General features: G+C 36.1%; 1 protein-coding gene across 1 annotated transcript in view; it reads right to left on the bottom strand.

Annotated features, from left to right (window-relative positions):
* The window catches only part of MAN1A1 (mannosidase alpha class 1A member 1), a 171,390-nt gene that overhangs the window by 30,552 nt on the left and 116,748 nt on the right, over positions 1-24,090 (bottom strand). Inside the window, exon 7 of the mRNA XM_072643165.1 lies at positions 1,650-1,773. Within this exon, the coding sequence (XP_072499266.1) occupies positions 1,650-1,773 (124 nt within the window). The remainder of the gene's footprint in view (positions 1-1,649; positions 1,774-24,090) is intronic.

Here is a 24,090-nt window from a genome sequence, read left to right on the forward strand (position 1 = left end):
CTACCTTCACAGAATCTCTTTCATCCAACTCCTATCTATTCACAACACCATTACTCCTATTCAAGTCTTCATCATACCACCACCTGGCCTACTAAAGTAACCTCCAAATTGGTCTTCACGCTTCTAGTCTTTGCCCTTTCCAATGCATCTTCTACATAGCTGGCAAAATAATTTTCTTGGGGTACAGTTCTAGCTCCCTCACTCCCCTTCTCCAAAATCTCGAGTGGCTGTTCACTCCCTGTAGGATAAAATGAAACTCTTTACTCTGGCATTTGAAATCCTTTGCTAGCTAGTTCCAACCCATCTTTCTAGCCTTATTTTTTATTACTTGCCCTGACACTCACTCTACAGGCTCAGCCAAAATGACTTACTTGCTATTTCTCAAACTCAACACTATCTCCTATCTGTGCTTTGCACAAATTGACCTCTAGACCTTGAATATCTTCCCTCCTCACCGTCTCCTTTTAATGACTCCCTAATATCCTTCAAGTTCAGCTCAGATGCCAATCTGTACACTCAAGCTGTAAATGCTCTGTCCTTATTCAAATGACCATGTATATAGATACTTGTGGGATTTGGACCCAGGGCGTATTATCTTGAAGCCTAGAGCTTGGTTTATTATACCATGCTGTCTCCTCCCTCAAATTACAGTTAATTCAGCAGGGTAACTGGTCAAAGTTGTACTGGCAGGACAGGACAGGTTATTTGGTAAGCCTCTAAATCCATTCTCTTAACTCTTCTTGCTCTAGGGAAGAGGTCTTAATCTTTTTTTGTGTTGCAAACCCTTTCACAGTCTGCTGAAACCTACAGAACTCATCTCAGAATGATGTTTTTGATGCATAAAATAAAATGTACAGGATTACAAAGGAAACTAAATGTTACCAAATTAAGCAATGTAACTTTTTTTCCCATGCAAATTTATGGATCCCCTGAGATCTCCCCATGCTGGAGGTCTGTGGGCCCCACGTTAAGAGTCCTTGCTCTGAGAGGTTTGCTGGTGTTATGCAAGAGAAGCAGAAGTCCAAGATCTTTGGAAAATTCTTGTGCTTCCCAAAGAAACAAAAAAAACTTCTCACAAGAAACTGAGGGCTGAGCAACCAAAAATATCATATTGGTGAGTGCTAATTAAGTAATTCCTATTTATTTCCAAAATGTGTGTCTCTGCTTTGTGGAAATCAAAAGAATCACAGAATTTCAGAGTTACAAGGGACCTTGGTGACTGTCCAGTCCAAGCCATACCCAAAAGGCATCCTGACAACAATATACCTGACAAACACCCAGATCTGAGAGATGGAGTATCTTATTCTTGGAACAACCAGAGGGCCACAGTGACTGGAACAAAGAATACATGGCGGGTAGTAAGGTATAAGACAAAATTTGGAAATGTAATGGAGGATAGGGATGTGGGGAAGAGTTTATGAAGATCTTTGAATGCTAAAAGGAAGATTTTGTATTTGATTCTGGAGATCACAGATAGGCTTCCCTTGTCCAGTTTAGACATCCTCAGTTTTTTTAGTCCATCATCATTGTGCAGGACATAAACTTTTTTTTTTAAAGAACAGGATACATAACAATGCCCAAAATTCTAGGAAAAATTTGTTTCTAGAGTTTGTTGCTTTTGAAAGACAGGTTTTGCTGGGGATTCTCACCTTTTCAGCAAAGACTGGATTCCCAGATAAATGGCTCAAATGTACAAACTCCAAATGTAAGGTTCCAAATTCTGCCAGAATACTGCTTCCTCCAGATGCCCAAGGCCAATTTCGACCAATTCCACTAAAGAAAGAGAAGGAAGGAAGGGCATTTTAGGAACTACTAATTCCAGTATTCACGATTCTAGTAAAGCTAAAAGAAGTTGAATTAATTTATTCAGTTATCTATAAATGTGCAAATACACAAACATTTGGGATATGCTTTAACATGGTTATTAGCAGGATGTAGAGTGACATTTTCTTTACTTGTCATCTACAAGTCACATCAGAGCTTTATCTCCTTTCTCAAAGATAAAACATAGCCAGTGGGGCTAATAAAATCCGACAGCGTAGTCTAATCCTCATTGTTAGTGAGCCAGCAACTCATTTAGAAGGTGCAGGTGGTTCTTCTCTTGTGATGTGATGTCTAAAACCAAGCAGAGTTTTTAAAAATTTTAATTAAATTTAGGTTGCTTTTGGCCCAAACATGAAGTGGAACTTTAGAGACAAGATTGAAAAAGAAGAACTTTGTGGTTGGCTGAATTTCAAAGCTCGGTAATTTGACATGAGCCTATTACCACAAGAAAAGCTTCTTGTCAGATCAAGGTACGTTTTTCAAATACTAACTTCTTGTGTTGTTTTGTTTCCAACATTAGCCTCCCCCCCATTTCTTCTTAACAACCATTTTGCTTTTTGTAGTTTCTCAGTTCCTGGGTGATTGAGTTTATTCACAATAATCCAGACAATATCACCTACATGACTTGTGTGCAAACATGTATACGTGTGTATAAATATATACATAATTTGAGGCAAAAGCTTTTTGAAGTCAAAAGCTAAGGAATAAAAACATCAGTGATTATCATGTCACTCATGTTTTACTCCCCAAGCAGGAATTAAAAGGACATTAAAAAAAAAAAGTCAGCGAATTTTTGTTTTAGAGACATTGTCAAAATCTTTGGGAATTTCAATATATGCCTAACTACCATAAATAAAGAATGGACACATCTGAATGTATCTTAACAGGATTATATATAATTCCTTTGAGTGTTTGAGTGATTATAAAACAATTGTGTTGGGCATTTATTTTAAGGTTTACTTTTCAAAATGTAGCTATCAAAAAGTTCAGGTAGCTAGGTGATGCAGTAGATAAAAGTGCCAGGCCTACAGCCAGGAAGATTCATTTTCCCAAGTTCAAACCTAGCCTGAGACACTAGCTGACTGACCCTGGGCAAATCACTTAACCCTGCCTGCTTCAGTTTCCTACTCTGTAAAATGAGCTGGATAAGGAAATGGCAAACCACTCCAGTATCTCTGCCAAGAAAACCCCAGATGGGGTCATGAAGAATTAGGCATAACTAAACAACTAAAAATAAAAATGTCCACATTTTATTAATACACCAAAATTGTTTATGAAAAGTAATTAAGAGGAACTTTATAAGATAGCATGATGATATAAAATGAGTGTAAACAGATAAAAGTTAAAAATCATCAATTTGCTTATCTAGAAGATAATTAAATTTTTAAAAATCTGACCTTTGGGGGGGGGGGGGTTGTTTTTGATGCTATTTAACCTTTTGCCCATTTCACTGCTTGTTACCATATGCTACTGGGCCTCAGTTTACATGTCTCTAAAACCAGGGAACAAAACTAGATAACTTCAAAGGTTCCTACTAGTTTTCAATCCTAGTCCTAGAAAATGATTCTATTCCAGAAATGTTATAGTTTAAGCATTTAAACAACCTATGTTTGTCTTTTGTAACAGTGAATGAATAAGAAAGTTAACTTATTTCTGCTCATTTTAGAGTAGTTATTTCTATCCCTGTATCAATAATAAGTGAAGCTGGTCTTTACTTTGTTTTCATCTACATAGATATAACTCTCATATCCTTACCACACATTTCTGTTAAACCCCATCCAAATAATCTTTCCTTCTATTTTTCCACTTTACATTAGGCTAAAATCACAAATATCTAAATGTCTAGAGGAAAGTAATTCAATAATTCACTCCCCACTCCCCCAAACAGATCTAAATGCAAATCAAACAAAAAGTAAAGAAAATCACAAATATCTGCTTCCCAGAAAGTAATTCAATATTTTGCCCTCCCCCTCCAAAAAAATCCAAATATCAATCAAGCAACAAGTACAGAGGTAAAAAAGGGCAGAATTCTATATATTATATTTTAATCTATTTTAGGTTCATTCCTTAATTTCAATTAGGTGCTGGAAACACGGGTCAATTCTTATTATCATGGCTGACTCACATAATAGAAGAATCTAAATGGGGACTTGCAAATTGTATTGACATATGACAAATGTCACAATATAATTAAGCAGAGGGGATTATAAAATGTCATTTCTTGATAATACTCATTATTTCTTATTTACCTTTACTCTCCCTTTTTTTCTACCAAGCAGACTACAGCCTAGCAGGAAGCCCTTTCTAACCGAAATATTTAAATTTCTCCAACCTGACAAGCTATTAGATCAAATTCATCAAGCTTTATAGGAACAAATTTCAGACTGGAGGCTCATGTTACATTTAGTAAAGTGGTAAAGAGTGTTTTAAGCGAGGAGGCAGAGTACATAAGCAGTACAACTTTCTAACACTTTATGAATCTGTGTTTCTCAGTGTGATTTCACAAATTTACTTGAAGTACAGGGAATCCCTAGATCATATAGATCCAGAAAGGGAATAAGGTCAGTGACTGGTACAGAGAACCCTCTACCAATGCAGGCTGGCACCTTCTCTGCCAACTGCTGTCTCTGAGATGTTAATGTCTTGTCTAAGGTCACAAAGCATGCCTCAGGATAGCACTGAGGCTGGCTCTCTATCCACTACCATGTGAAATACTCATATAAAAGTGCAACTAAGAAAATATACACTAAAGTCCAACATAAATGATGTTTATATTATTCAGGGTATCAGTTTCTCTCCAATATTATGAATATTAAATCTTTAAAAATCACTTAATTATACTAAGAGGAAGTGGGGCACAGTGGGTAGAACTAGCCGCAGATTCAGCAAATTTGGACTTACTAACACACTAGTTGTGTGATCCTGTGCAAATTGCATTAGAAGGAGTTTCCCCACAAAGAGTTCCCTATATATCAATGAAATCATAGGTCTAGACCAAAAGAAAAAAGAAACCCTAAAATAATTTCCATTTTTTGGCAGGGCATGGGGGGGCATGTATCTTCGTGTCATATCTCTTTAGTTAGTTCGTTAATGAAATTCTATTATATGGTTTCCTATTTTCTCTGGGGGGCAGCTAAGTGGTGCAGCGGATGGAATGCCAGGATTGGAGTCAGGAAGACTCATCTTCTTGAGTTTGAGCTCAGCCTCAGACATTTAGTAGCTATGTGACCTTGGGCAAGTCACTTAACCCTGTCTGTCTCTGTTTCTTCATTTGTAAAATGAACCAGGGAAGGAAATGGCAAACCACTCCAGTATCTCTGCCAAGAAACCCCAAATGGGGTCATGAAGAGTCAGACATGACTGAAAAATGACTGAACAACTATTTTCTCCAGTAGCAAATACAAAATGCTCTCTTTAGCACTGGAAATCTGTCCTACTCTAGCCTCCTCCAGATTTCTTACACTTTACTTCCTGACACGTACTCTGATTCAGCAACACTGGCTTCCTTGCTGTCCCAAGAACAAGACACTCCTATCTCTCAAGCTCTGGGCTTTCTCTCTGGCCATGCCTGGAAGGCTCTCCATCCTCTGCTCTCAGACTGCTGACTTCCTTGGCTTCCTTTAAGTCCCAACGAAAATCTCACTTTCTATAGGAAGCCTTCCCCAATGATTGATTCCAAAGCTTTTGCTCTGCTAATTATTTATCCTGTGTATAGTTTGCTCCGTATACATTTGTTTGCATGTTGTCTGAAAGGTAGGGGCTATCTTTTGCCTCTTTTTGCATTCCCAGTACTTAGCACAGAGAAGGCACTTAATAAATTTTATTAATTATTTGTCAGGTGCCATACTAATAGCTCTCTTTCGGCTTATTTGAAAAAGAAGGAAAAGAAGGATATTTTTTCATTCCTTTTAAGAGATCTATGCATTAATGATATTTAAGATGAGCTTAATTAAGGTCACGATTCCAGGATACTGCTTACTAACAGCAATACTGCTGAGGAGAACAGAGCAGAGCTTATAATTCATACTGTTATAATTATAATGGTTGGGCTTATCATTACAGCCTTAATTTTTGCACGTAGGTACAGTACAATCCAGCAGTTAGCTAAAAAGCAACACTTTTGAAACAACACAGTTGTCCCACCACAAAAATGGAAGCAAAGGGAATGGGCAAGGAAGTATTTCGAGTTCTTCCTTGTACTTGACTACAGTGTCCTTGGTCAGAGAAAGAGGCAGTAATGGTGACTAAGTGTGCCCCACTGGTCTAAGCTACATAAGCAATGTTTTTTTTCCTAAAGCTGTGAGGGGCTGGTAGATCCCTAAGGACTCATTACATGGCTGTGGTTTTAATTAGAAAAAAGCCAAGCAGGTTTCTCTTCTTGTTTTATTAGTAGTGAGATTCATCCCTGGCTTTCTTGCAGTTGGCACAAAGGGAAGCCTTTCTCATCTGTAAAATGAGGGTAATTGGCATCAATAATCTTTGTGGTCTTCTTTTAGTTTGAAATTCAAAAGTTCTATCTATATCCAAGGACATGGGAGAAAAAAAAAACCCACCAGGTCTACAAATTCTGCCTTTCTCTATTCTCTGGAATTCCATACAGAGAGATAGATCATGGACATTGAAGTGATGTTCTGGGATAAACAGAAATTGGTGTTGTTTAGTCATTTCTGTCACGCCTGCCTCTTCATGACCCCATTTGGAGTTTTCTTAGCAAAGATACTGAAATAGTTTGCCATTTCTTTCTCCTTTTACAGATGAGAAAACTGAGGCAAACAGGGTTACACAACTACTAAGTATCTGAGGCCAGATTGGAACTCAGGAAGATAGTCTTCCAGACTCCAGGCCTGGCACTCTATCCACTGCACCAACTAGCTACAGGGGAATGCTCTATGCCCTGGAGCTGGGGTTCCTGGGGGTCCTGCCACATCCAAGACAAAGCACTGTAATTATATGGAATTCTAAGGGAAACATGGATAGTTTTTTCAAAGGGAACTTCAGAGTTACCTAACTACAAGTTTTTGTTTATTGCTTTTATCTGTTCTGAAAAATCAAAATTTGACATAGGCAGTTGTGATATATCTAGGATATCTTTCTTGTAAAGGATAGCTTTATTGTACTGGACATCTTACAAACACTTAGCATGCTTTTGGAAAATATTTTGACAAAAGAATAATGCTTTTACGTGAAGCCCATTTATACGTACTTCCTCTCACAAGCTTTATAAACAAACTTGTTAAGTGGTTGTTCCTAAGGCACTGGACTTTGACCTCCTTTCTTAGGCTTTCCCTCCCACCTGGAATGCTTTCCTTCTTGACCTTGGCCTACTTCCTTTATTGCCAAGTAGAGGCCTTCCCTGATCTCCCCAGTTGTGAATACTTCCTCTTTCAATTCTCAAATTCTTTTGTTTTTATTTTGTTGTAAACTTAGTTCAACTCCTTTATTTTACAGATTCGATTGGAACCCAGGTTTGTCTAGCACTACTTCCATTATATCATGTTTTTCCTCATGTTGCTGTTCCACCTCACCCCATGGTAAGATGCAAGTTCCTTGTGTGCAGACACTGTCTGGTATTTATTTGTCTTTGTATCCCCAATGCTTCACATGATATCTGGCCTTAATAAATGATTCGTGAATTTTCACAAATACATATTAATGTAAACAATAATATAAAATAAGTATATTTTGTATGAAATATAATATAACAATAAACAATATAATAATATAAAATAGTATATTACTTTTCATATACATGATCTCTTGACCACAGCATCAACCCTGGGAGGTACAGGATGTTATTTCCCCCATGTTAAAGGTGACCAAATTGAGGCAAGATGCCCTGTCCAAAGTCAGACATAGAATCAGAACTAGATAGAGCTGGGCTTGAATTCTAGCTCTGTCACTATTCTCATGTGTAAAGTGAACATGTTGAATTACATAATCTCTATAAGATTATTTATAATTCCCTACTTCTATTTAAGGGCAGTTAATTGGTGAATTGGATAGAATGCTGGGCCTGGAGTCAGGAAAACATCTTCCTGAGTTCCAATCTGGTCTCTCAAACTTACTAGCTGTTGGAACCTGGGCAAGTCATTTAACCCTGTTTGCCTCAGTTTCCTCATCTGTAAAGTGAGTTGGAGAAGAAAATGGCAAAATTGCTCCAGTACCTTTGCCAAGAAAATCCCAAATGGGGTCACAAAGAATTGGACATGATTGAAATGACTAAAGAATAGCAAGAAAATTTCTGCTTAAAGTTACACCTTGACTTTTTACTCACTCCCACTCCATATGGCCAATCAGTTGCTAAATTTTGTCATTTCTACATCTACAACATTTCTCATACTGTATCCTGTTTTCTACTCACTCAGCCACCACCTTCAGGTCCTCATTACCTTTCACCAGAAATATTGCAATAGCTTCTTAATTGGTCTCCCTGCCTCAAGTGCTTCCCCATTCTCCACCCAGATGCCAAAGTGATTTTCCTTAAACAAAAGTTTGACTACATCATTCCCCTACTCAATAAAGTTCAGTGGCTCTCTAGTACCTGGAAGATAAAATTTAAGTTCAGTTTCCTTTTTGAAGTTTGTCACAATCTAGCCTCACCCTACATTTTATCTCTTCTCATATTATACAATCCAACCAAATTGGCCTTCTCAGGGCTTTTCACATATGGCACCCCCTTTGCCATCTCTGTGCTGTTGCGTTGGCCATGTGCCCCTCTGTCCTGCCCCAGCCTAGAATAATCTACCTCTGTCTCTGACTCACTTCAGCCTCACAGACTACAGCTCTCTTTCTTCAAGGTGCAGTTCAAACGCTGGTGCCCCCTCCCCTCAAATAACTCATATTGATTTTGTATTGATTCTATATAAATGTACATGTTTCTTTTGCTAGAAAATAAGCTCCTTCTGAGGAGGGGTTGTTTACTTTTTTGTATTTGTATCCCCTAATACAGTGTCTGGCACATGGGAGGTACTTCTTCAATGCTTGTGGATTGATGCATGAGTTCCTATAAATCCTATACATAGAAATAGCCTATATACAATGTTGCAGGTTTCAGAGCTAAGAAAGCTAAAGGCCGAAGACACTAAATATCTCACTCAAGGCCTTACAAGTAGTAAGTAGCATCACTGGGATTTGAATCTGGGTCTTCTGACTCAAAATGCAGTCAAAAAGACTCAAAATATGCAACCTCCCCAAGATCTTTGTTGCAAGATCAAATTCTAAGAACATGAGGCCTTCAAAGGAAGATTCTATTGACTATTTTCAAAAGGCATGCATTCTACCTCAAATGAGGTCAATGTGGGAATATTTCCATAAACAGCAATATATATCATCTAGGTAGCTGTCAAGAGTTTTGTTTAAAGAATCTGGAAAAGAACCTAAAACTTTCTTGTCATCCTATATTCACCCACCCACTCTCCAGTTCTGCCATTTTTCACTGAAGGATTTTGTGGCTTTTTTTAAAAATCATAAATGTTTTCTACATTTCTTTGGTTTTATGTATCACCAAACTGAGGGCAATGACTGGTTGGTACTGACAACACATATAATGAAATAAAAATAACTTACTGTCAGATTTTGACACTGACAAAAAGATACTGTCTTAAAAAAGAGTGAGCTGGTGAGTCTTTGACTAACAGCATGCATACCACTTTGTCTCCTTAATTACAGCATCCATTGCTTATCTGTATAATTAGCAATGTGAAAACTTGGCTTGGGGATAATAGGGTAGACATACTGTTTGGACTCCTGAGAACAGAAACGGAATTAAGAGCAGTGGGTAGAAATGAGAGGCAGAAAGATTTTGGCTTAATGTTAACAAAAATATCCTAACAATTAAGAGGTGTCTGAAAATAGAATGGGCACAAAGTTCTTTAACAACAGGAGTCATTCAAGCTGATGCTGGACCAGTTACGATGCTGTAGACTGGATTCACTTCAGATGGGGATTAGATTAGATCTTCTGACGTCAAAAGGCTTGGCATACTATTAGTAACACATTATCATATATTTATATTCCAATAAAAGGAAGGATGCACAATTAGTTGCTGACCTCTGAATGTATATAAGCAGGCATTACATATTTTCTCCAGTCTGGAGAATGTTTAACAGATCATGAGGAATTTAATTATGGAATTAATAGTCATTTTATTAGCTTCATGGTCCCATGGACACTGGTAATTCCTTTCTTTCCCTTTAGAGTTCACCAGTGACTAATGTACATGAGAGTTGTCCTAAAGGTTGTTTTGAATACTCTCAATTGACAAATTATAAATAATATACCTAACTTTACTTTGGTGACAGTACTAGTTGCCAAGTATAAAGACACCTAAAATGCTATGGGTGAAGAATTTTTAAATGAGACATGCTATTTAAAAAGTAATCTGACTAACACATAAATACTGCATTACAAAAGAATAATGGACTTGATTAGAAATTATTTTCATTTTACTGCTCACCAATTCTTAAAAAAGGGAAATCATTTAATAATGAATTCCCTCTCCTCCCTACGAGTTCTTGACTAAATAAAAGATCAGTAAATAAACTTCTTTCAGGTTTAGAGTCCAGACTATACTATGTTCTGGAAATCCATAAAGGAATCTGGTTTAAAACAGAAAAATTGTATATATGCATAATAGACTAAACTCTTGCTTATCTACACAATAGATGAGAAGCACATTTATATACTTCCAAAGAGCAGTTAAGCCAAAGTTCTTTATTGTTTTAGAATGCAACAGGGAGGAATTAGAAACCTTATGAATAACAGTTCTATGAATTCTTTTCTTAAGGACAATGAAATAACACACTTTCTTCTTTGTTGATATGCATTTAATAAATTCAGTTGCAATTAAACAGTTTTTGTTTTTCCACAACTAGATGATTTCTAAAGTCCCTTTTTTAAATTTCTAAGATTTTACATCTTAATTTCCTAAAACCAGTATTTCATAAAAGGAGAGACTCAGCAAGTATTTTCAAAATTAGTGCCTTTAATCAACAAAAAAATACCTGTATTAAATAATTAGCATTTGGAAAATGTGGAAATAGAAGCATAATTAGTTAATTAATAAAAAAGTTCTTCACTGTGGGCATTTGTTGAACTTCAGATTTTTGCATCATCTACATACATATGTTTGACTAAATCTTCTTTAAAGATTTAGGTTTATGAGTTATTTCAGCCTAAAGTAGAGGACTACTGGTTGAAATAATTAGAGAAGTTTCATAGAGGGTGTAGCATTTGAGCTGAACCTTGAAAAATGGAGTAGGATTTTGACAGGTAGAACTTTTTTTGGTGAGAGGAGAGGGCAATGGGCAGGGTTAGGGATTTTATGAGTAAGAACATCACAAGCTCAGATGTGGAGGTGAGAAAACATAAGGTATGTCCAAGAATATCACTGTTGTTCTGGAACTTAAGAGGTATACTATGAACTATCGTTAGAAAAGCATATTGATAATGGAATGCATTGAATGTAGTCAATGGGAAACTACTGAAAGTTTCTGAGTATGAAAGTGGCATGAACAAAGATTAACTGGGCAGTGAATACTGAATAATCTAGCACAGGCAGAGTACACAGGCATTGGGGAGATCAATACTCCTAAATATTATTCAAAATTTAATACTTTGAACATAAAACTAAGTTATATTAACCTTAATTTACTAAGAATATTATAGTTGAGCATGGTCAGGAAGACTGGCTTCTCAGTGATCAGGATCTATGAATAACCAAGATCCTAAAAAATAATGATTTCTCTTTTAGGATTTAATAAGAATCTACCCATCCAAAAGAAGCCAGGAATGAATTAAAAACCATAGGTTACATTTCACAATAGTAGATATTTTGAGCTGGGTCCCTTAAAATAAAAGGAACAAATGCAGCACAAGATGGTATAATTTACTTGTGATAAGAATTAGTGGGCTCTGGGACACTTCCAGCAAATATGGGAGAAAAGCCACAACAGCTTTCCTTACTACATGTCCTTGACTTTTATTTTGTGGCTGGTGGCTGACTACTCAGTTCTGTAAAACTATAACTGGCAGCTAAAAACTCTAAAAATTGATGATGGGGAAGGGGAATAGTAAAAATAAAGGAAGGAGAGAATGTGAAACATCCAACCTATAATGACAGGCATGTGTACTCTTCTTAAAAGAAAAGTATGATGTGTTATTATAATTACTTATTAAGCAAAGAATCATTCAACTGAACAAGAAAAGCTAAAATCCTCTAAGTCCCCACCCACCATTCATAGATCCATAACTTAACAAGATCAAAAGAATTTCAAATATCCTTAAGTCCAATGTCAACATTTTAAAGATTAATAGGAAACTGAGAGGTCAAGTGGAAAGTATAACATGTACTTCTAATCTGGTTAGTACCAATGAAATAGGACCCATTGTAAAATTCATCATTCATTGCCTCTGCCATGTAAACTAGTTTTCTTCCCTTAAAAAGGCAATGAAACCCTCCTTATGCCTTAACTGGTCTAGGGAACTAAGGCTCAAATTGTGGGCATATCTTTCTTATCATGTAAAATCCCAATGAATGATAATTAGCACTCCTCCCTTGCTACATATTATTGTTACATACACCCTTCTGACTGGAAGGCCAAAAAGTACAAGGACAAGGTGACATATGCCCAACTGAACCAACATTGTATCTTTTCTGGTAGTCCAATAATTTTAAAATGATCTCTTCTGGATCCATTTTTCAGGTCAGTTGTTTTTCCAATGAGATATTTCACACGGTCTTCCATTTTTTCATTCTTTTGGTTCTGCTTCATAATTTCTTGATTTCTCATAAAGTTATTAGTTTCCACTTGCTCCATTCTAATTTATAAGGAATTATTTTCTTCTGTGAGCTTTTGTATCTCGTTTTCCACTTGGCCCATTCTGCTTTTTGAGGCATTCTTCTCCTCATTGGCTTTTTGAACTTCTTTTGCCACTTGGGTTAGTCTATTTTTAAGTATTTTGTGTTTTAAGTATTTTGTGTGTGTTGTTTTTGGTTTTCTTTAGCATGCTATTGACTCATTTTTTCATGATTTTCTTGTATCACTTTCATTTCTCTTCCCAATTTTTCCTTTACTTCTCTTACTTGATTTTTATAATCCTTTTTGAGCTCTTCCATGGCCTGAGACCAATTCATATTTTTCTTGAAGGCTCTGACTTTGTTGTCTTCTGGTTATATGTTTTGATCTTCCTTGTCACCAAAGTAAGATTCTATAGTCCAATTATTTTCCTGCTGTTTGCTCATTTTCCCAGACAATTTCTTGACTTATGAGCTCTTTGTTAAGGTAGTACTCTGCTTCCAGTGTGGAGGGTGTACTGTTCCAAGGTTTAGGGGTTGTGTGCAGCTCTTTTCATAGATACATCTTGGGACCTGTAAATTTTCAGTTTTTCCAAAGTGCTATCATCAAAGGAGAGGTGTTTACTCCTCTCCTGACTTGTGTGTGACCACAAGCACTCTTCTGCCTTGGAACTGTGAGGAGGATTCACTCTCCACTACCACCACAAGCTCCCCGACACCACGCTCCTCCTTGCCCCAGGACTTTGACCCAGATCCAAGCAGGATAAAGCAAGAGAATCCTGCCTCAGTGCTAGCAAAAAGTTCCCTGCAATCCACCTCTGATCAGCTGCTCAATCCCCCCTTTGTTTGTGAGCCAAGAGGTCTGGAAGCAGCTACTGCTGCCAGTGCCTCCACCACCTGGGGGCTGGGGCTGGACCACACTCCTCTCTCACACAGTTCTGACAGACCTTTCCTACTGACCTTCTAAGTTGTCTTTGGTGTTTGTGGATTGAGAACTCTGGAAACTGCCACAACTGCCAATGATTCAGCCCCCTGAGGCCTTTTCCACCTCGGAGGTGCTGGCGTGGACCTCATTGTATTGTGTTCTTTCAGACTGGTGCAACAGACCTTTCCTGTCAACCTTCCAGGGTGTCTTGGGCTGGAAATTTGTTTCACTCTGTCATTTTGTGGGTTCTATAGTTCTAGAATTTGTCTAGAGTAATTTTTTACAGCTATTTGGAGGGGCTTAGGGGAGAGCTCAAACAAGTCCCTGCTTTTACTCTGCCATCTGTATCTTTTATGAATATCATTTCCAAGTTCCTGCTGAGTAAGCAATTTTTGCTAAATATTATATGGTCTCTGAGTATTTCATTTTGCTCTGATCTTAAACCTGAATCACTGGACTGGCCTGACTTTAGGCCTAGTACAGAACAAACAACTCGCTCAAGATCACATAGCTAATAAATAGCAGAGTTAAGACTTAAACGCTGATCTCTCAATTCTGAGCATAGGGCTCTTTTCATCATATCAGATTTCCTTCTCAATTTCTCAGTAGCATCCTTAAATAGAACATTTTCAATATTAAAGGAATAAAAGTACTTCATAGTATGTTGCTTTGTCATATCTTCTATGTGGTTGTTTAACCTTTTAGAGAATTATTTCCTTCATTTTTCTCAACTGAGTTGTGGGTAGTTGAGAGGTCTGCCTAGCATAGTAAATAATAAATATTTAAGCTGATATAGACATAAAGGGAGTCACTTGATATGTGCCTCTCAATCTCATGCCAATTTAGTTCATAATGAATTCATATCTGACATTTTGGTTTAATGGGGCACACACAAATAAGAGGTTAACAGCCACTCCACAGCCTTCAAAATTATACCAGGTAGGTAAAAAAGTTCATCATATATCCTTCCAAAACAAATTGTTCTACAATATTTAGAAAACATCCTAAAAATGCTAATTTATTTACAGTCAAAATAATTTAATAAAGTTGGTCACAGAAACAGTCTACTGGCTGCTTTTCTTATAATGGGCAATAGCCTCTAATCTGTCAAGAATACTCTTGTTACTGATAATATAATAAACATTCAATTTGTCTCAAAATTAAACTTTTAACATTTTTAAAACAAAATGTGAACAATCAACAATGTGTAATTAACATGCAAACAACACTCAGCAGCCTACTAATGCTGACATTAACAAAAATAATACTTTCAAATCTCCTAACTGCTCCAACTTTGTTAGAATTGAGTACTAAACCCCTTGAGAAAATGCTGAGATTAAATGACTGTAAAGGCAAAAATATCATTTGTGGTTTCTAATTCAGGCTAATATTTTAGATCAATATCAGTGCTTTGTATCAATTCTAACAGTGTTCAAAGGCAAAATGTATGCTTGCCAAAAGGACTACTTTATGGAGAACTTGCATGGCACATGGTGGCCAGAAGAAACGATACAAGAAACGATCAAAGTCTCTCTCAAGAACTTTGGATTTGACTGTGCAACATGAGAGACACTGGCACAGGACCGCTCAGCCTGGCGTGTCCACATCAGAAAGGGTGCTGTGCTCTTTGAGCAAAGCAGAATTGAGATAGCACAAAGTAAACGCAGGATGTGCAAATTTGAGATATCCACCCCAAATATTCAAACAGACTATCTGTGCCCAACCTGTGGTAGAGCTTTCTGAGCTCATACTGGTCTGATCAGCCACAGTTGGACACACTGAAATTTCACTTCACAATGGGGATGTCATTTTGGTCCTCTTTGAAGACTAAGGACAACAACCAATGAACCAACCAACCAACCAATGGTGGAAAGAGCAAGACCATACTTTGAGATAAAGAATTATGAGTATTCTTCTTTTCAAAGAATAAAGAAGTGACTTCCTTCTGGCCAAAAAGAAAGATCTCGTTCCCAGCTGTACCTGAATCCATCCAACTGTCATAGGACCACAGAGGTATAGATTTAAAGATACAAGGGAACTTATCCCCATATAAAATCTCTGAATCTGAGATCCACAGAGGTAAAGTTATTTGTCCATGGGTTACACAGATTGTAAATGGCAGAACCAGGATTCTTCTGACTACAAATCCAGTACTCTTTCCTGTAGATCATGTTGCCCCCTTGAACTAAAGGTTATTTAATACTGTCATTGCTGTCAAATAGCCAACAAACATTCTCTAGCAACTTGAGCTTGAGTATCTGAATGTTCATCAAGAGTCAAGGATTGGACTTCAACTGGGATCCTGAACTGACGTATTCTGTGAATTAAGGGTGACTCAGAGCAATAAGGAATCCTGGTTGATTGAGTTACTTGATCATTCAAATAATATCAGAATAAGGGTTAAAGGACACAATCATTCTTCTTCCTGTGGTAGAGTCTGTCCCTGGACAGACTCAGAGGCACCTGACCTGGAGATAAGGAATACAAGAGTAAGAGTCAGCCTTTCCAGAAGTCAGTTGTTCCATTCTCAGATAGGATAGTCATGAAATGGATCTGGTCTATAAGATGTCAATGTTATCAACTGGTGTTTTCTGGTGTTCTCTAATTTGGAGCTGCATCAGAAAAAAATGTCCTTATTCTAGTTTCGATAAACTTCTAAAAGAGTGTAGTCAGAAAGTTTGGGTAAAACTGGCTTTTATATTCATCTAACAGACGTTTTCTGGACAATGTATTGCCACTTCACTGTTAAGACTATTTGACAGTAGCTATATTAGCTATACACTGTCCAGACTCTTTGTCCTGGACATGCCCAAAATTCAGCATTAAAGACAAGCTAACTTCAAGCTAACTAAAGAAGCTAACTTCACTTGGGATAGTACTTAGGCAAGAAAACTGCAATGTGTGCTGGTAATTCAAAAAGTCAACATTAGAGTTTTTATAGCATCTAGTGACTTTCCATTTATCCTACAACTTTCTGAGTTTTTACAGAGATTTATATAGTTGCTTTTGTGATGGTTGCAGGGCTCATTGATTTTAAAAGTTTCTGAGACCCCTTGTGTAGTTATTTAGACTTGGATTCATTTATTAACTAACTACAAAGCATTGTTAACTCCAGGCTAATGAATCTGTTAAGTTATATACTTATTAAATATTACTTTTCTGCCCCACCCATTAAAATTTTTTAAAATTTATTTTGAAGTCTTACTGGTATGTTTTGTTTTTATTTTACATTTGCAGATTATTCACACTTTATGGGAAGTCTCTTGTAAAAAAGTAAAACAGTTAAGTAAAACTAATAATACAGTGACCACATCTAAACGTATATGCATTTTCATATACTTTTGAATAGCTTGTTTTTCTTCCCTTAAGAACTGTCTATTCATATACTTAGACCATTTATCAATTAGGGAATTATTCTTAACCTTATAAATTTATAATTAAAAGGGTTACCCATCCCTTGTAATGTAAATTATTATTAGTCCTTGCTGCTGAGGGGAAGCATTTTCTTCCTTCCCTGTGGGTTATGTTCTAGAATCTAGAGAATGGTGCTTGCTGGAAGGGTTACCTCCACATGAGTAGGTGGCTACTATTCTTATGTGTTAGTTGCACTTATATCCTAAGGGATCATTTCCTTATTTTTTGTCAATAATAGGAGCAATACTAGGCACTCTACTATCTTTCAATCCACTTTATGCTTGAGAAAACAAAGTAGCTTATAACTACCTCAAGTTAGTTCTGCCTTTAGTAAAGACCTCATTCTTAACCTGTATTAATATACTCTCAGCCATCCTACTTATTTTTCTTTTCATTAGGTAGAAAAGAAAGAAAATGGTGACATTATGATCAGAAGCTCCGGACCTGAGTTCTAGTTCTAAAATATATTAGCTGTGTAATTTCAGACAAGTCCCTCTAACTTCCCTGAGCTGCAATTCCTTCAGATATGTAATATGGATAATACTTGCACTACCAAGAGGGGCAACTGAGATGGAAGAGCTATTGTAAGCTTAAAAATGTTATAAATCAATTGTCACTTATTATCATCAGCTAAGTATACAAAGTCTCAGTTTTTCTAACAAAGCTGATTTAATAAAGTTTGCTATGAACAAGATTATTAAATGCATGTTAAAGTAAATGTGAAATATTCAGAAAGGATTATTTTATGATGAATTAGGCAAGTGCTAGGATTTCCCCCCTTTTTTCTCCTCCCTCCCCCACATTACTTTGGAACCCAAATTTTCTTTTAATAAATGTTAAGGACTGAATGTTAAATTCTGGCTAAAACTAGGATCTGATCAGAAATCTCTCCCCTAGCTTGGTCTTTAAATACTACTGTGTGGAATAAAAAAATCAATATTATTTTATGTTATAGTCGAAATGATTTAGTGGAGAAAGAACTGATCTTGAAGCCAGGAAGACCTTGGTTCAATCAAGTCTTAACTTTAACACCTATAAGCTTAGTGCTCTAGGCAAGTTGCAGAGAAGGGCTAACCTGAACTGGAAGAGGGAGTTTGCTTGGGAGTGCCCTAGACCAATGTGATCATAGGTCTACTACCAATGTTGGAAGAATGAAATTGGGCATTAGAAGAACTGGATTCAAATCTTGGGTCTTTTATCTACTGGTTGCAACTTTGGGCAAATCGCAATTTCCCTAGACTTTCATTTCATCTGTAAACTGAAGGGATGGAACTGGAAATTCCTTTGAAGTTCTACATTCTTTCACAATAGGATGATCAAACAAATTAAGTATTTTCCAGGTGTTCCTAATACTTTCATCCCCTCCATGATCACTACCACACACAAAACTGTACCTCAACAACATGGAAACTTGGCTTTACAGAAAATTTAAATTAGGGGTAAACTACAGTTATCATATGATTCCTTTAAGGAGAAAAAACTTGGGAAATATAAAATAATGCTTTATTTAGGAGTTTTTACGAACACATTTAATGCGTAAAAACAATCTATCTCTAGTCTTAATCTCTATGTCTCATAAAGTTTCCTGAAAATGAAATTTTATTCTACAAAGCAGCAACATTTAGAAAATGCAGGCAAAAGAAAAAACATCCAGTTTTTCTGACCTCTGACACAGATATATTCTAAGAGAAAGGGAATGACTCAAAAAGCTCAAGTCAGAGACCAGCTTTTGCTTGCACTGATTCGTCACGTCCAGATTCCTTTAGGGTATTCTCAATGCCTGAAGCTTCCCTAAGGCCTCAAGCTGCTGGATCATCTTGTACAGGAATAAGAGAACATGAACAGGCAAGATTTTAATACACTCTCTCTCTCTCTGTCTCTTTTCCCCTCCCCACTCCCTCCCTCCCTTCCTCTTTGTCTCTCCTACCCCCTTCCAAATCTTCTGGATAGCTCCCTAAAAAATAACTTTCCATAAAATGGTACCCCCTCAAAAAAAATCTCCCCTGAGGGATCCCTGGAATCCCTTGATAGTGAAAGTGGTGGTGGAGTCCTTCCACATCCTGTCTAGGTTTTAAACAATATCTTCTCTTTTCAACTAGGGCAGATTTCCAAGGGAGGCTAAGGATCAAAAGATCTCATGCTAACAAGGTTGTTTGATCCCTTAACTGTGTGGGCTAAAAGCTTTTTCATTACAAATGTCCAAACTCCTTCCAGCCCCAGAGTTTTAAAGAGGCACTGTTTCCTTAATAAATCAAATGAAAGACATTCAGTACATTTTAGAAGTTATTTAGATGTTCACTTTGATTTCTAAACTCAGAGATTATTATATTCAGCTACATGCTAAATAAATCAAATTGTATAACTAAATTAAACTTGTTGACTATTGATATTAATTCTTGAAGTTACCCGGAAGATCACTGTGTGATCATTACTTATTGATTGATCATTGGAATATTAGTGCCTTGATAATTTGACTGAAGAAAATTATGCCCTTAGTATCAGTAAAAACAAAATAAACTGACGTAATTACTTGCAATCCTACTAATATTTCACCTCTGAGTTTTGTTGAATAAAATGATTACACAACAAAAATGTCACAGGAGTGCAGAATTTCATATAAGGTCAAATCAGTTACCTCTAAGTACAGATATCAAATATCTTTACATTAGTATTAGCAGAGTTTGAGGTAATTAGTCTTTCAATTGGTAGCTAAACATGGATGACCAAAGTTTTGTGGTTATAAAAGAAACCTCTGGTCTTAAGAAAGGTTTTGACTCCAGAAATGAGAAAATGGATTTTCTCTATTTTTGGACAAAATATATAGGTAACTGAGAATGTAAAAAGATATTAAGAATTTAAACACACATGTAGAATCAGGAGATATTAAAACCTTATAAAATATAGAGAACAAATTGAAATATGAAGATGATTTGAAAATCTGCTTGTAATAATTCATTTAAATATTTATAAATGCCTATTGTGTGACAAGAATTGTACCAGGTGCTGACAGAAAGACTCTCTGCCTTCCCAGAGTTTACATTCTACTCATACAATAAGCTGCAATAAATTGAAATGAGGTATCACATGTAGAATGGTCCATGTTTAATAGAGGAGGAATTTCTTAAAGCCTTAGAAATTAAGATCCAGGACCAAAAATTCATTCAATTTAATAAGGCTGTAAATGGTAATATGTGCTTTCAATCAAGAATGGGTGGGAATTTAGTACTAGTTCTGTCCTTATGGTGGTATATGTGTATTTCCTTTTTGTCTTAGTAACTCAGAGAAATATACCTTCAGTTTCACAAGTTTGATTAAAAAATGATGCTGAAAAGCTGGATCTTAACCACAAAGTCAAATGTTTACAAAAATAATGAAATTTTGAACAGAATGAGAAGGAAATAAGATTTTTGAGGCATGTGACTTAGGCAACAAAAAGCTAACTGAAAATAGAACTGAAATACTTTTACAGGTAGGGAATAATTTGGAAGAAATACTAGAATAACAAGGAAAATGCTGCTGAATGTTTTCAAAGTGATTACTATGGAAAGTTCTTCTAGAAGATATGCATCATTTTATTAGATATGAAACTGAAGTGGTTTAAGTGAAATTCTTTGTACCATTTATTTTTCTAATATGTCATAACATTTAAAAATAAAAAAAAATTTTCTCTAAGAGTCCATTATTTTTATTCACTCATCTCATCGATAATGTTTTAGTATAACATAAATGATTTAGGTCTATAATAGAGCTAAAATTTTAGCACCGACTACAAAAACCTAGAAGATAAAAGAGAATAAACTATTTTTTCATGAAGTTTTGATATCAAATAGATTAAAATACAGAATTGGAAAAATGAAACAAAAAAAAGTGTGCAACTCATTAGAGCTAAATGATTTAGTGGAGAGTCCTGGTCTGGAATCAGGAAGACCTGAGTTGAAATCTGGACTCAGACACTTATTACATGTGTGTCCCTGGGCAAGTTACTTAATCTTTGTTTGTCTCAATTTCCTCATCTATAAAATGAGGATAATTATAGCACCTGCCTCCCAGCATTTCTGGAAGGATCAAATGAAATAACAATTGGAAAGTGCTTAGCATGGTGACTGGCACATAGGTGCTTTATAAATTTCAGTGACTGTTATTATTCTTATTATTATAGTTAGTGTCAATATTTTAAAATATAAAAAAACCCAGTAATTGGACTAGTAGGCTGGTCATGTTATGAATACCATGTATGAATTATAAATCTTTTTAAATATGAGATTTATACTAAAATTAATTTGAAATATTTAAGTAGTACAGTAAACATTTTCCCAGTACAGTGCTTTAATCATCTGGCTAAACTTGATTTTGTGTGCATTTTAACTAAAATTCTTTTAGTTTTAGAAGACTATATGAGTCCAGAATTGAAACAGAAAACAGACTTGATTGCCTTTGGGAAGTAAGGCATGATCTCAAGCTGCTTCCTGTTTTGAAAGGGCATTAAAAAAAAACACTAGAACTGTACACAAGAAGTAGTAAAAAAAATGCCATTTTGGAGATGTACACTTGGAAAAGAAGGTAGACTGGTTACACAGCTAGAGCAAAGGATGCCATGCACAGTCCTGGTACCTTGGAAGTACACAAGAAGTGTCATAAATGACATCAAGTATATGTATAACCATAAAAGGAGGTGATATAGTAAGAAGTTAACAGATGGCAAACCTGAGTGTTATACCAGTGCCCATAAAATGTTAAAAGACCTATTGGAAGGCCTCCAATAAGTTAGGTAGTGCATCTGTGGAGATGTTTATAGAAGGGTATAGACACAAATCACCACAAGATGACAGGACAAGGATAGCTTATAACTTGTATAAATGGAGGTAGTATTGATGTTCGAGCATTAATTGATGATATCACAGATCACCAAAGCACTGAGATAGAAAGTTGTAATAATTCCTCTATATCTCATTTTGTATGGGTTTTAACTAGCTTTATTTTAGGACTTAGACACAATGATTTATATGTAATTGGAAACACCTGACTGGCAACACATCTAGCCTTTTAAAAAAATTCCATTAATATTTACAGATGGCTTTTTAGTCTAATCTTTGAAACAATTAGGGACTTCACTCTCGCCCTAAGATTTTACTGTCCTTTTTATGTAATTATTTTTTTTTTCACATTCTTACTCTAGAGAAAGGTACACAGAAAGAACTGGGAAGGACTTTCAATCAATCTAACCTATTCATTTTACAAAAAGGCATAGACAGGTGAAGTGACTTAACCAAAGTCATTTTGTTAGTTAGGAACATAGCCTGACTTCGTGATTTCTATTTTTGCCCACTACACATTCCCTGGCCTTAACAACTTATAGTCTAATTTAAACTTAATTGGGTAAAAAATGGAAAGCCATTAAAGGTTTTTGGACAGGAAAAGAGGAAGAGGATGGTGAGAAAAGGAGTCTAGAAATAAGCCTATGAAGAAAGATGAAAGAAAATAATATTATTTAGAATAGAAAAAAAAGGTTCAGCAGCAAGTAGGTTACTGTATTAATAATATAGCTCCTTCCCCTGCTTCCTAGTATTGACTGATTTGAGACAATTTCTCTACAAGGAAAATGATCCCAAGTTCAAATTTATTTTATCTGTAAGCCATTAAGAGAGCTTAACAAAGCCTTGAAGAGGTTATATAATAACCTACAGTGTGAGAAATGCATTTGAAATTTTTTAGAAGCTTGTTCGTTTCAAAATAAGCAAATGCTGATGGGTGCATTGTTAATATGCAATACAACTCCATATTGTACTTTACAGAAAATATAATGATGATAAAATATTCAATGATGAAGGAAGAAGAATCAAATAAGAGGGGGTATTTTTTGATTAAAAATAAATATATTTCAAGAACTCTATTATAAAAAATTTAATGCAGCAGAAGCCACAAATGGACAGACTGAAGCAAATTTCCAGTCCAGGACAATCTGGATCAACAGGATCAACAGGAAGGGTCTATTCCATGGGCTGGGATCAGAGCACAGTTTGGCATGGACAGAACTGGAGTAGGCCTTAGGGAACTGAACTGCTGGCAGCTGCTGTTGTTTCCAGAACAATGATGAATTTATATATATGTGTGTGTGTGCGCGCACACACACATACATATAATAATTGGCTGTTAAATGCTAAGATCAGTGGTGCATACTACATAGCCTTTGATGACTTCTAAATATTTTTAAAAACTAAAATCCATGAAAACTTTTTATTTCGCTTGCTATATTACAACTGAACATAGTAACCACCTAAATTGCCAAAACAACACATCATTTTATAGGACAATTTCCCCTCCCTCAAATCACACCAAGAAAAATTAGGCACAAAAAGATTCCTTTATTTCTAAAGTATTTTAGCAGAATATTTAATGATAGAATTGGAAATTTATCACATTTCCTATGATTTTGATTTTTGGTAAGATAATAATAACCAGAATTTATATACTCCTTTAATGATTGCAAAGTACTTTTCATTTGATTCTCACAACAATCTTTGGATGTAGATTCTATTACACTATTTCATTTTACAGATGAGGAAACTGAGGCTGAGAGACATTAATTGACTTGCCCAGTGTTACACAGTTAGTAAGTGTCAAGAGGCAGCATTCAAACTCAATACTTCTTGATTCCAAGTCCAACACTATGCACTGTGACACCCAGCAGCCTATATGATGCTCAGAGGTTTCATTTCAAAGAATTTTGAAGAATCTAAAAATTAGGCCATATTAAGCGGCTCATGGTCTTGTAGGAATAATGACTTTGAATAAAACCTAGTTTAAATTACTCTAGAGCAGGGGGCTCAGTCTGGGATATGGGATATATAGATTCCCAAGAGGTCTGAATGTGTGTGTTTGTCCTTCGCTGACAAAGAAGATCATGCCATCAGAGAAATGATGACATGACTTGCACTTGACTTTGTTTTTTGAGTGAAGGAGGGCTGTGGAGGTCACCAGCCTCACTTCTCCTCCAGAACCATTTGAATCCAGTGACTAGATATTCATCAGGATGACTGGAGATGATCCAGGATGAGGCAATTGGGGTTAAGTGACTTGCCCAAGGTCACACAGCTAGTGCGTGTCAAGCATCTGAGGTGAGATTTGAACTCAG

The sequence above is a fragment of the Notamacropus eugenii genome, chromosome 2 (genome assembly GCF_028372415.1).
Source record: "Notamacropus eugenii isolate mMacEug1 chromosome 2, mMacEug1.pri_v2, whole genome shotgun sequence".
In the NCBI taxonomy this organism is placed as follows: Eukaryota; Metazoa; Chordata; class Mammalia; order Diprotodontia; family Macropodidae; genus Notamacropus; species Notamacropus eugenii.